This window comes from Pempheris klunzingeri, chromosome 16 (assembly GCF_042242105.1).
Source record: "Pempheris klunzingeri isolate RE-2024b chromosome 16, fPemKlu1.hap1, whole genome shotgun sequence".
NCBI classification, from domain to species: Eukaryota; Metazoa; Chordata; class Actinopteri; order Acropomatiformes; family Pempheridae; genus Pempheris; species Pempheris klunzingeri.
This window is the reverse complement of record NC_092027.1, coordinates 11071701-11085464: the sequence shown is the minus strand read 5'-3', so window position 1 is coordinate 11085464 and position 13764 is coordinate 11071701. Positions and strand designations below refer to the sequence as shown.

The 13764-nt window shown below is 40.4% G+C and overlaps 3 protein-coding genes across 4 annotated transcripts; all 3 read left to right on the top strand.

Annotated features, from left to right (window-relative positions):
• Window positions 1-504: 504 nt before the first annotated feature.
• bloc1s4 (biogenesis of lysosomal organelles complex-1, subunit 4, cappuccino) lies at window positions 505-4279 on the top strand. The gene is made up of 5 exons (XM_070846502.1): window positions 505-851; window positions 2087-2158; window positions 2289-2390; window positions 2892-3026; window positions 3228-4279. Exons 1-5 carry the CDS (start codon window positions 534-536, stop codon window positions 3324-3326), a joined length of 726 nt encoding a protein of 241 aa, XP_070702603.1. The 5' UTR covers window positions 505-533; the 3' UTR covers window positions 3327-4279.
• Window positions 4280-4613: 334 nt separating this feature from the next.
• LOC139215539 (nuclear transport factor 2-like) lies at window positions 4614-8599 on the top strand. 2 transcript variants are annotated; one of them, XM_070846526.1, is made up of 5 exons: window positions 4614-4716; window positions 6380-6500; window positions 6637-6708; window positions 6882-6980; window positions 8268-8599. In XM_070846526.1, exons 2-5 carry the CDS (start codon window positions 6396-6398, stop codon window positions 8382-8384), a joined length of 393 nt encoding a protein of 130 aa, XP_070702627.1. In that variant the 5' UTR covers window positions 4614-4716; window positions 6380-6395; the 3' UTR covers window positions 8385-8599. The 2 variants fall into 2 exon arrangements, with proteins under 2 accessions (XP_070702627.1, XP_070702628.1); XM_070846527.1 differs by having other exon boundaries at window positions 4640-4762.
• Window positions 8600-8747: 148 nt separating this feature from the next.
• On the top strand, window positions 8748-13395 carry rrm2b (ribonucleotide reductase M2 b). Its single transcript, XM_070846264.1, has 9 exons — window positions 8748-8887; window positions 9392-9556; window positions 10033-10149; window positions 10289-10422; window positions 11404-11498; window positions 11605-11738; window positions 12323-12427; window positions 12592-12705; window positions 12974-13395. Exons 1-9 carry the CDS (start codon window positions 8831-8833, stop codon window positions 13127-13129), a joined length of 1077 nt encoding a protein of 358 aa, XP_070702365.1. The 5' UTR covers window positions 8748-8830; the 3' UTR covers window positions 13130-13395.
• Window positions 13396-13764: the final 369 nt, after the last annotated feature.

Genomic DNA, 13764 nt, shown 5'->3' with positions numbered 1-13764 from the left:
GGTGTCTCATAAAGTGCACAACATAGGCAATGAACGTCAATGCCACATCATTGTTAGAACAATAATTTCTCAGGAATTATTATATGTTTTTTTTTTATGGTTTTTAGGTTGAAAGTATAAGCCTACACTATCAGACACATCACCAGAATTGAGTGCCTCTCTTGTTTCAAAGTAATTTCTTAGTAGATTATCAATTTGAAAACTCTCTGACACCCTATAATGAAGGATTATCCTGTCCATTCATTCACTAAAAGGCTTTATTTCACAATCGCAGATTTATATCAGTGTTTATAATTTTAGTTTAGGTTTAGAAACATATCTTTGGTTTTTGACATAAATTACACACGCATTTAACAATGACAGCATGGGTGTGTGATTTTTTTTTTTTTAAAAAAGGAAAAATTATCACTTTTTGAACGCTTTTTGTGCCCTACACCGTTTTGACTCTTTTGAGCCACCATCCGCTGCTCAGCACACGTGACCCAGTCAGTTGACAGGGCAAAACACGGCAGTAGATCAGACAGACAGGCGACATGGACCATCACCGAGTGGACAGGGTGGGCCTCCTGTCTCCCCTGGAGGAGTCCAGCGCCGAGATAAGCAGAGACAGCGGCATCGTCTCCCAAAGTGCGAGCAGTTTGTCCATGGTGAGCGAAATCCTCAGCAGCGGCACCGTGTCGCAGAGCCCCAGTTTTGGCGCAGCAGCTAACGATGTCTCCCGGAGCCCGAGCCTCCACGAAGCAGCACCGTCCGGGACAACCGACCAGCACTACCCGGAGCAGGACGACGAGGTCCTGAGACACACCGCCCTCAGCTACTCCTCCTACATCAGGGCGACAGCTGGAGAAGAGGTTTGTGCTGATGGGTTTTACTCCAGAGAGTCGCACTGACTAGCTACGTTAACGTTAGCTCTTTGTCTGTGAAGTAACGCCAGTTAGCTATTAAAGCTATAATAAGTCGTAATAACGATGCGACTAAGTAGAGTGGTTGCTAAGCGACACTGATGTAGCGACATGATTGGTTTGCCGTCGCTAGGGCTGTGACAGCACGGTCAATATGGCGGCTTACTGGGATGTGGACATATTTTATAGCAGAGGTGGGGCAAAGTCAGAGTTTTGCAAGTTACAAATAAGCGACGTGCCTGTGGTCAAAACTGGAGTCAAGTCCGAGTCCTAAAATATGTGTCTCCAGAAATATTCAGTACAGGACATTTACAATAATAAACCTTTTAAAGGGCTACTCCATGAAGTTCAGTTTACTATTCATGAGAAGTACTAATCAATCATATAATGTCTTCTGTGACAATTACAATCGTCTATCATCATTGAGTCTTACATGTTTCCTTCCATTTTTGTTTGACTACAGTATCATCTTTTCCCTCCCGGCAACACAATGTGAGTGTGTGCTATCAGATTAATTTAAAGTATGTCCATTCTCAGGAAAATGAAGACTTGATTCACTGTTAAGGTATCTTTTTTATCTTTGCCAAGTCTTTCCAAGTCTGAAGTCCGAGTGAGGTTATGAGTAATTAACAATAACATCTAAATGGAATTGCAACCAGATATTGATTTTGTCAAGTCTATGGTCATCAGATTCAAGAGTCCACAGCTCTTGTTTTCTGGTTCACGGCTGTAAGCTCTACAGTCAAATAAAACTAATTCAGACACTCAACCACAAACAGAAATGACTGAACAAACAGAGTCGGTTAATAACGGTATCAACATCAAAAAAGTCACCTGATTTCTCATTGTTAATCGATGATGGCTGTCTGACCATTTTCCTGTCACTCCTAAACTGATATTAACTGGCTATGCATGATACAGGGCAATTTATGTAGACGCTGAACTGGGTAGCTGGCTCTGTGAGAAGACAAAGACCTCTGTGTTTTGGCCCTAAGAACCTTACTCACACAATTTTAAAACATTTAATTGAATTCCAGCAGTAACTGGTGTGTGGGGCTTAATTTAAAGTGCACAGAAACACACAAGTCCTATGCTGGCTCCGTTTATTTGATGTAGCCGATGCAGCTTTGGTTTCTACATAGTTTGTGTGTGTGTTTGTGTAACTATAATGATTTCTCCTCAAGATCCTGTGTTTGGAGAAGAGCCTGGAAGAAATGCTGACGAGAGTGGATGAGTTTGTTGGAATGCTGGATATGGTAAGAAAGTCGGGCTAAGACACTGTAAAATATTATGAATGCATTGAATCTACAATTGTATCTCTGCGTGTATAGTTTCTTGAATTACATGCATATTTGTCCCTCACTTCTGCTTGTGTTTTCCCTCTAGATCCGTAACGATACCTCCCAGATAGTGAATGAAAACCTACCTCAAATCCAGCAGAAGTCTGATGAAATGAGACAAATATACAGAAGAATTGATAAGTTAGAGGTAAATTATGAACAAGATAATCTTCATTAGCCGACTATTTCCACTTCCAATAATGGAAGTAAACACTGATCTCAGTATGTTTCCTGTTTTCGATTCCTGATAATGTTTCTCTCTCACCGTGTAACTAGTGATGATACAATCCAAAACATAATAATTGTAAGTTCTTAAAGCTGTTCATTCTTCAGCTGAAAGGCTGTCTTTGGTACATTCTCAAATATTTGTCACAAAATATTTTCAGTTATTTATTATTTTTTATTATTTAATTCTCCTGAAGATTCAACTCAGTATTCCAAACATCCTTTCTAAAAAAAAAAAAAAAAAAGATGGATGAAAGATGGATTCTTTGCCTGCACCAATAAGCAGTTGCATGGGCTTGTGAAACATGCAGCATTATATTGGTGTGGTTTTAAATTGTCTTAACATTTGTCTCAAATGATGTAGGAAAGAATCTAAATTTTATCCGCTTTTCACTATGCTTTCGCTATTCTTGTGTGTCTGCAGGCCTTTGTAAAGATGGTAGGAGCCAACGTCAACGCGATGGAGGAGCAGGTCACACAGGCAGAGGGAGAGCTAGGAACACTGCCTGGTGCTTTCAAGAAGATCCTTCGCACAATGAGTGTGCCAAGCTTCTTAAATGTGAGAGCTCCTTACTGCGCTTGTGAATTTGTAGTTTTACATTGTCAGTTTGCTTGCCTTAGTACCTGAATTTTATACAACAAGCATGAAATAAACAGTGAATCATGGTTTTACTGAGACACTTTTCCAATAGTGGTTGTAATTCTACATGATTATTGGATAATCAGGATTCATTTTGTGTCCTTTCTGATTCACTCACAGAAACCGGCCAGCCCAAGAAGACCAGCACCTCATCAGCGTCAAGAGATCCCCAGTGTGTTCCGGACAGATGATTATTTCACATCACAGCCAGAGCAGTGATATGCTACAACGTTTAACACATAACTTGGTTCTAACCTCAGAGGCCTGTTGGGTGAAACTTTAGAGACAACTCTTACTGCCAGGGGACAACTCTTACTAAGGGGACCTATTGGTGCACTGGCCTCAACAAAGCAATAGTAGCCTTTCTGAACAAGTCACTGGAAGTCAAGCGCATGGAGACATTCTGCGTTTTAGGGCGTCATTTCTCTGGCGGCAACAAGCACTGGACTGTAGCAAAATGATTTAAAAAGTGCCTAAATGGGTCTTAGTGCTGTCAGTCTTGTTTTCACCAGATGTGAAGAGAACAATGTCAGATGTTTGGATTTGTGACAAGCAGGAAGACAAAATCATCCCAATTGCCATTAGGACACTGTAAAGAAGGAACAGTAGGTGGAGCTGTAAAGATCTTAAGATGTATTACGTGAAGAATTAACCCAGCTTTTTTATAAATTACATTCCTGTTACTGGTGTTTGTAAAGACCTGCACGCTGTTATGAATTAATCTGTATTTCTAATGTCTCATCACTGTCCCCAAGCAATATTGATCTCATCCAGTTAAGCATTTAATGTCTTCCATTTCAAAATATTCACTTTGTTGACAGCCTGATGTTACCGGCTATGGATAACAGTGGCCTCATTGATTTGGGGCTATATCTTTGATAGCACCTTTTCAATAAAAGCACACGACAGATGAGTCGTGTTAGCGGAACAAGTCAGACCACCTGATGAATCAGGTTTTGGGCCAGCATTGGAGCTGTGATTGAGTTTTGTATCATTAACTGGATGAATCTTGGGGGACAGATGCGATGTGGCCCTCAGCCACCCAACAAGGTTTAATCAATAGTCACAGCTATGATTCATTATTTGCCAAAATAGTTTGAAATAAAAACGTTTTATTTACAGTATAATTTTGACTTATGTTTTTAAAATAATCATTAAAGATTTATTTGACAGCTTCTTGTTGCATGTCTGATCATTAGTTTTTCCTTCAACCTTGACCATAATGTTTTGTAGTTTCAATTCGGGCAGCTGTTATTAGTAGGTTGTTACATGCACACAAAAACCGCCTCATTTTCTTTCATCCACATGAAACGACATCCAGCAAGCTGTTTCCGGGTATTGGCAAGGACGCGTAATTGAGTTATGAACATTGATTTGGTGGGAGGTCATGCATAGTGGAGGAGAAAGAGCGCCTGACAGGCTGTACTGCGGGCTAAAGTTTCCAATCTTTGTCAGCCCTCATTGGTCAGTTTGCAAGTGACGTCATAAGTTTGTGACGGCTCTGAGGAAGCGGGAACCCCGTCAGCCTCTGTCTGGTTTGACTGCATCTGTCTCCACGCTGGCTCCTCTGTCCGCGGCTGGAAAAAGTTAGCTAACACTTACGGACACGGTAAAGTACTGCTTTTAACAACAGCTCAACAACATCTTGCCGAGGCGTACTTACACGTTTTTTTGTTGTTGAGAAGAGTAAAAACGAATTTACATCCGAATGAAAGATTAATGAAGCGTTAACAGGAAGAGCCAGTCTGTGCTAAGGGTAACTTATGGCGGTGGCTCCCGATGTTGAAGAGTGGACACGGTTTAGCTCCAGACTAGCTCAGTGGTCAGGTCAGGGTTAGCATCAAACATTAACGCCTATAAACATTAAAAATGGTGGGACTTTTGAGCCAGACGTTTAATAATGGTTCAGAAAGCCACCTTAACTTTACAATTCGAGATTTCCAGACTACTGATTGCACGACTAGCTAGCTATAAAAGTTTTAGTCATCGGTGTAGTCTTTGTACAGATGTAGTTCTCGGACACTAGCACAAATTAAAGACAACTTTAAGGAGCTACGTTTTTCCAGCTCTTTATTCGCAGTAAACTACACTCGGTTGCCAATTTATTAGGTACACCTAGCTAAAGCTAATGTGGTGTAAAGCCCCAGCTCTGGAGTAAATCCTGCCTCCATAAGGGTTATCATGTTCAGTTTTTGTTGAAAGTGAAGACTTAACTGTATTATTGTGGAGGATATTTGCAGAGAAGTGTATCTGTTATTTAGCCTAACTTTGTTGACATAAATGGCGTGTGTTGTGGTTGCTTGCCGAATACCTCTCAGAGTTAATGTTTACCTTGAGATGGCTGACTGAAGCTTTATGGTTTTTATATTCGACATAGGCAGTTAAACATTGTGTTAGAGCCAGTTCTAGAAACGTTAGTTTGATTTAAGTCTCTTTTCAGACTATAGTGTCCTGCAGTGGGGATCAGTAAACAACCGAGTGTATGTGCTGCAGTTTTTAGGTGGATCTGGTGGTCTGGGTCATCAAGCCTCCCCCTGTCCTATCGCTTTACTTCACTAATGGCTCAGATTCAGCCCAAGACAAATCAGTTCAGTTTAGCACTGAATAATTTAAATATTCCACCTAGAATCAGAATCAGAATCAGAATGAGGTTTATTGTCATCATACAGCAAAGTACAATGAGATTTCGTCTGACCTCTCCCATATAACATCCCAATATCCGAGTGGGGCAGTGTTCAGGGGCCTACACTAAGGACTATAAGTCGATTGCAGTGTGTGCAATCTGTTTTTATGTAAGGGAAAAAAACGCACGCTGTCTAACTCTAACCAAAAGAAGACAGCCTCTATGCCAAGATCCAAAAGGTTTTGTCAGTGGAGTCTAGTGGTTTTGAACTGAGTGACATAACGGCCTCTTCTGGCTAAACAAAAAGGATCTCACAGGTCTGTCTCTGTAGAGGTCCTTTCTGTAATGCTGTTAGACACTTTGAATAACAATCTGAGCAAGCAGTTGTAGTGGACATACTTCACTCTGGTGCAGTTGAACTGAAGGATTACATCATAGCCACTGTTTCTCATTCACTGCCTGCTCTCAGCTGCCAGCTAAAGCTATCTACTGGACCGATGCGAAAAGGTTTTGTCCGTACCAGTTGGGCCCCGGTTTAAAAACACCGGAGTTATGCATTATAGGAGTTACCAGAAAAAATCATGTCAGAGAATATGTTCACAGTTGAAGTTTGACACACAGCTAATGACGAGGCTCATTTCTTTCACAGATCCAAAGCTTCACACATGGCTTGCGAGAAAGAAATATGGCAAAAGATTGGAGAGGGCTTTGTCCAAGAATATTACAACCAGTTTGACAATACCAACAGGATGGGACTGGGTAACCTATACGTAAGTTTTATTCCTCATTTTGATGAAGCATGCAGCATCAATGTTATGTCAACACAGACATTCAGAGCTGAAATAAATTTTAGAAAATAATGTGTGCCTGGATTTGATATCAAGATTTTTTTTTTTTTTTCCTTAGTCTGCTGATGCCTGTTTGACATGGGAAGGATCTCCTTTTCAAGGGAGAGAAGCCATTACTGGCAAATTAGCAGTAAGTTCCTCTTCTCACTCCGTCTGTATTAATGACAATCCGCAAAAAAAGTATGCTTCCCAAGCAGGTTAGTAGCAATAAAGAAAAACCTCAGCTTACAAGCTAAAGGTCTTTGTCATGTGTGTTTGCCTGTTATTGTACATTCCAGTAATAATATTTTTTCCGATCCACAGAACCTGCCTTTCAAGCGTATTAAGCACATTATCACAGAACAAGACTTCCAACCCACGATAGATAGTTGCATCCTCATCATGGTGTTTGGACAGCTGCAGGTAAGCTGGTACATTTTTCTCGACTACCATGAGTCTTGAGCACCCGGGGCCTGTATCACAAATGGAGCAGTTAATATGTTAAAGCGACATCAAAACATTAGATTCAGCCAGGTGAAATACACACAATCATAAAACTAGAATGGAGTAAGATGTGGTAGAAACACTAGAAGAAATTCCCACGTTTAAATAAGGGTTAGGTTATAAATAAACATGGGTATTATTATATATTTCTTTGGTATAAAATGACTATTTTTTGCCTTGTTGTCTGATAATTACACTGTTCTAAATATGTAATGCTCATAAAAGAGAGGAAATGTAATTAATGCCTGATCTATGTCCCCTTTATTCTCACATTAGAGTGTGAGGCCTCAAGGATGAAAGAAACTTTGTGTAATCAAAACGCAGACATAATTGTCATTATGTGTTAAACTGTTCAGTCGTTTGTTAGAAGCTTTGTTTTAAAACCAGAGCAGACACGTGGGAATCCAACAAATCAGTACTTTTATTCCTTTCAGAATCCTGTTCTGAAAGGGATAAATGATGATTCCCATTTTTGTCCAGTGATCTGATTGGTCAGTGATCGGCCTGTTTGCAGGTTTTGAGCCGATTCCTCCGGAGCAGGTTAACAGTTTAGCATAGTGTCGTCAAAGAGACTTTAGAAGTCTTCAGGTCATCCAAAACATATACTTATTAATGATTAAAGTAACGCACTGAATCATTGCATAAAACTATTTAGTAAGTATCAAGTGCAATACAGAGTAAACCTGTTTCATGGAAGAGCACACTGACACCCTATATAGATGATCCTCCCCTAATATTTACACTTCTGAAAATACCTGAAAGTATCACTCCCTCAACTGGAGGTCATGGTGATCCTGAACCTCTTCTCTCTCTCTATGATACCACAATATTTCTGGACTTGTGGTAGTTCAAATTTTTTATTTTTTTTAAATTTTGTATAGCTTTTATTGAGTTATTGATTACTGAAAGGTGATGATCAATACAAAACTTTCAAGCCTATTCAAGCCAGCTTCGTGATACCAGAAAACCACAGTTGAGCCCAAACATAGCTGGCTAACCCACTAATGTCGCTGAGTGGTGCACAGTCCAGATCTACAGGTATAAAGCCTGCATTACATTTTTGTTTTGATGCGGGCTAACCTGGCTTGATTTAATAATTATTATATTAAAACTGTGTGACATGTACATATCTGCCTTAATTGACATTACAGTTTGTTTTCTCGCTGTTGTGCTCACAAATTCACCCAAAAACATCTTCTGCTGCAGGTAGACGATGATCCACCAATGGCCTTTCATCAGGTGTTTATGCTGAAGTCCCAAAACTGCGCGTGGGCCTGCACAAATGACGTCTTCCGGTTGGGGATACACAACATACCAGTGTAGTGACCTGGATTTGTTTGTCTCTCTCACACACACACACACACACACACCCTGACATCCAGCTCTGACTTCATAACTACGGTCATGCTGTCATTGAAAAAGCAAGAAACTATATGCAAAGTTCCTCCATGTTTACATCTATGAGCATGCTATTTGTATTCAAGATGCCATGTGTCAAACACACATTCCTGCTCAATAAAAGCATTCCTCGGTCTGAGCCACTGTGCCTCCTTTATTAAATGACTGTATTCTCCACGACACAGACTGCAGTGTAATGACTTAGTGAAGTGTTACAGTCACTTCAGTGGATCGTGGTAACCACTGGAGGCGCTGCGCTCTCTGTGTGGGTGTTTAAATGGTTCAACCAACGAAGGTGTAGCTGCTTACACACAAGGTTATGGCACCGGGTACCAGCTAGATGAGCCAAAATCTATGACTCCGACGGTGAAATGGATCAGGAAATGGATCCAATGAATATAAGTCGACAGTCTGATCCCAAACAAGAGGTAAGACATTTAAATTCAGCTAACTACTGTGTGAGCCATGTGTAATAATTACTCACAGTAACGTTATGACACCAGGATAAATGTCTTCGCTTTCCAAAGTCAAACTGTCAGCTCTTATATTTGTTATTCTAAAGGTATTTAAGGCTTTAGGCGAACATTTTAATCGTTTAATATCTGGCGTGGTCTGCTCATGTAAGCTAGCTGTTAGCTCCTGTGTACGAAGCTGTTGGATAACAGTCGAGAAAACTGAGATAAAATGTCGAGAGAACTTGACGTGGTGAGTGGTAGGGATGGAAATAACTTGTGTGGATAAACAAAAAGCATTATATTGGATGTGTAAATGAGATACGGCCTTTGTTTTGGATGTTAGTAGGCAACGCGCAGGCGCAGTGGTCCGTTTCATAATTCTGAAGACGAGCAGGAAACCGTAGTAGAGACCGCAGCGATGTTTACTAGGGAAATGGCTGCATAAATGTTAGCTGACATCATGTTAACTCTTTGTAGAATGGCCTCAAAGATAAAGACCCAGACTGTCAGAGTGTTTCAGAGGCCGAAGACGAGCCTCTTCTCCGGGACAATCCCAGACGGTTCGTCATCTTCCCCATCCAGCACCCCGACATGTGGAGGATGTACAAGCAGGCACAGGCCTCCTTCTGGACGGTGGAGGAGGTGGGTTTCGGTTGTATTTCATCTTTTCTGCACTTCTCGATGTGAAGTTTGACCAGCTGGTTCAAGGGGAAAACACATTAATTGGGGGACTTTTTGGAAGAGTTTTTGTCATCCAAGTCGAGGCTGTGAGGCGTAGAAGCCTCAATAATAATGACGTAGTGTCTTAAAATAATGAGAAACCACCTAAAAACGAGAATCATGCTCAAAATGATGACAAATTTCAAAAGGTGACTTTGTATCTCAAAATAACGACTTAACATCAAAAAGAAACTTTTTGAGATAAGTCATTATTTGACATTATAATGTCTTATGGCATTTTTCCCCCATCACATTGTTGGAATTTGACTCATACTAAGGACGAAGGTTGAACTTTCTTGAGGCTAATCATGAGTTGTGACTTTGGGCTTTATAAATAAAGTTGGCTCGACAGTCTTGACAGACTGGATCAGGTGAACTGTTGGTGTTGTGTCTTTCAGGTCGATCTATCCAAAGACTTGGCTCACTGGGACCGTTTGAAACCTGAGGAGAAACACTTCATCTCCCATGTCCTGGCCTTCTTTGCTGCAAGTGATGGCATCGTCAACGAGAACCTGGTGAGAGCGGTCAGAGGGATGTAGATCAGCTGTAACAGATCTTTTCCAGCTTGTATCCTAAAGGTCTCTAAAGAGCTGTGACAGTTTTTGCATAAAAAACTGAAATTGTGTTTGTGTGTGTGTCTGCCTAACCTAACAGGTGCAGAGGTTCTGCCAGGAGGTGCAGGTCCCTGAAGCGCGCTCTTTCTACAGCTTCCAGATCCTAATAGAGACTGTTCATTCAGAGATGTACAGCATGCTCATCAACACTTACATCAGGGACCTGAAGGAGAGGTTAGCTGGCTCTGTTTTGGTCTAGTCCTCACTTCTGACTCTGACAACAATCAAGCCTAATACATCGAAGCTGTTACATCCACTTAGTATAAATATTTGCTACAGATTGTTACTACATGCTACATGGTTAGATGGTGAAGATCATGTGCCTCAGCCTCTGTGCTTTTGGAGGAAGTGCATAACCGCATACAGTTAATTTCTCCCCGTATATCAGATCGTTCTTACAAACTGCTATGCATGCACCTGTTCACAAAACGCTACATCTACGCCACACTGTGCTGCTGTCTGTGGCGTTTCCAACTGTGATGTAGCCACAGAGCAGGAGGACTACAGTTTCATTACCTCTGCATCAACAGGCTATTCACAAAATAGTATTTGATCTCCACGTTTTATCGTCTCACAGCATGTATTTTGATACATTTATTTTATTTTCTACCTTTACAACTCCTCCCATTTGAAAAGTTTTTTGTATTGATCACAACAGCTTTAAGAAATCTAAGAAGTCTTTATTAAGGCTGAAAGCTCCTAATAATTTATTTTAGATGTAAAACAAGTTCAGAAATATTGGTGTCTGAGAGAGAGAGAGAAAAGGTTCAGCATCACCATGACCTTCAGCTGGGGGAGTGATACTTCCAGGTATTTTCAGGATGGACCTGAAACAAAGTGGTGGAATGAATCCAAAACATCCCAGAAATGTTATTATTAGGGAAGGATCATAGAACGAGATAAGGATGAGCTCCACAAAGGGTGGAGACAAGGCTGTTGCACTTGATACTTACTAAATCCTTTAATGTACTAAACTGCACTTGTTCAGTGTGTTACTTTTATAATAAAGATGTGACACCAAGTTCAATTCATTGTTGGGTCTCAGTAAAAAGTGAAAGGGTGTAGATACTTTTCATAGGTACTTTATTTGTTATGCTTAGGGTGCATGTTTAGAGCTAGTAATGTTAAAGTTTTTCATTTACTGTGTGTTTTCAGGGACTACTTATTTAACGCTATTCAAACCATGCCCAGTGTGAGACGAAAAGCAGACTGGGCCCTCCAGTGGATAAATGACAGCGAATCCACATTTGGTAAGGAAGATACAACATTCAAAACATCATATTGTCAATCACATAATAATGGGGAGCTTTCCATTTAACTGTGGATGATAGCAGTTTTCACACTTTATGTCCTCAGGGGAACGAATTGTGGCTTTCGCAGCAGTGGAGGGCATCTTCTTTTCTGGCTCATTCGCAGCCATCTATTGGCTCAAGAAGAGAGGACTAATGCCGGGCCTTACCTACTCCAACGAGCTCATCAGCAGGGATGAGGTGAGACGAATTCACAACCCAAAACACATCTAGTTAAATCTGTTATATCTTATTTTTAAGTAACCCATGACATCTTGCAGCACATAAAATAGTGCAACTTAGAAATGAGTCATTGCCCTTGTATAACGCCGCAAGGAAACGTTTATCTTGGAATTTGTTTGACACACCTACATAGAGGTTTGGCTGTGCAAGTTTTTCATGTCACTCTGAGGTCGCTGCACTGTAATACTGTTGATGAGGGTGGCTTTCCTCATCACTGAGCGTCCATACAGTTCTGACAGAGGGAGTTGGGCTGTTTGGGTGATTTTACTGGCCTGGTTTATTATTCGGGAGAGATTTGTTTTGTGTTTGATGGTGAGGAAATTGAACCAGGTTGATATGTTATAGGTGAGGATGGATTCAATGAGTGATTTCCATCCAAACATTACTGTTTAAAAATGGTCAGAGTAGCTATGGTGCTCTTCGGTCAGTTTGGATAGTAAATATGGTCACAGTTAGGATATGGATGCTTTTAGTGAAATCTTTATGAATCTTCTCTGCTTTTATATCAGCTGTTCTGACATGTATATTCACATGTTTCTCAGGGCCTGCACTGTACCTTTGCCTGCCTGCTGTACAGCTACCTGGTGAAGAAGCCATCAGAGGACCGTGTGAAGGACATCATCACCAAAGCTGTTAGCATTGAACAGGTCCGCTAGTGTTTGCTTGTTTTAACCGTTTACTTTGTCTATATGGAGCATCACTGCAATAAATCAATAGTAAATTGACAGTTTTTCTGATTTTGATAGATCAAAGTCTTGATAGACCATACCAGCTCTATGAGTACATAATCTAATCATGTTTGGTTTTGCAGGAGTTTTTGACAGAGGCCTTGCCAGTGGATCTCATTGGAATCAACTGTTCTCTGATGAAGCAGTACATTGAGTTTGTGGCTGACCGGCTTCTTGCCGACCTGGGCCTGCCTAAAGTAATTCTATTTAAATCATCACAAAGTAGATATAATGAAACCCAGACTGTCATAACTTATTTAACTCCTTTTATATTGTGGTAGCTGCTGTGTTAAAGCAGAGGACTCACTATTAAAGCCATAATCCTTGTGGAAACAACCATAATGACATATGCAAGACTATTTAATAACATCAAGGGGTGTTAATGAAGTCTATTTTATTTGCCTTTTGTATTAGTGTGAAATTTTGGTGTGGTAACCTTTTTTTCCCCCTTTCCTTTGATCTAAGGTGTACCGAGCCGAAAATCCATTCGACTTCATGGAATCCATTTCACTTGAGGGGAAAACCAACTTCTTTGAGAAACGAGTAGCGGAGTATCAGAGATTTGGAGTTATGTCATCAAACGTGATGGACTGTGAATTCACTCTGGATGCAGACTTCTGAAACCCGGCCGGCGTTCTGTTACATATTTGTTGTACTTATTTGTTTTGTAAGCAGTTACTGACCCAAAATAGCCCAAAGTGACAGACTTTGGCTAAATGAAAATAGGAGAGGCAATACGATTGATCGTTTTGTACCTATCTGGACATTTGAAGAGTATTAATGTATAGAGCATATTTTATTGAGTCTGCAGGGCTGGCTGCTGGCTGACATGGTGATTTCTTTCAACACTGTCATTTTTAATGACAATAAAATGTAATAATGTTTTATTAGTTCCTCCAGTTTGTATTATTCTTTTTAGCGTGTCTTCTGTAGATTGTTTTGGTTGAATATGAATGCATACTTTCAGTTACAGGAACCATTTAACACTTAAACTAACAATTACATTTTCAAAAATCATATTGTCGTATTTCCTTCTATTTCAGCACTTTATGTCAATTAATTTCAACTTCCAGTTTTGACAGTGTTGCAGTTAAGCTTCCAGCTGTGTGTCAGCTCTTATCTTCTTTAGGTGAAGATGTTCAGCATCCAATTCTGCAAATTTTACAGTTTTACCATCGGCAGGGGGTGGATTTTCTAGTTATGATCAAGTTGTGTCTGTGATGAATTATCTCTACATGCATTATCGGAGACCCCAC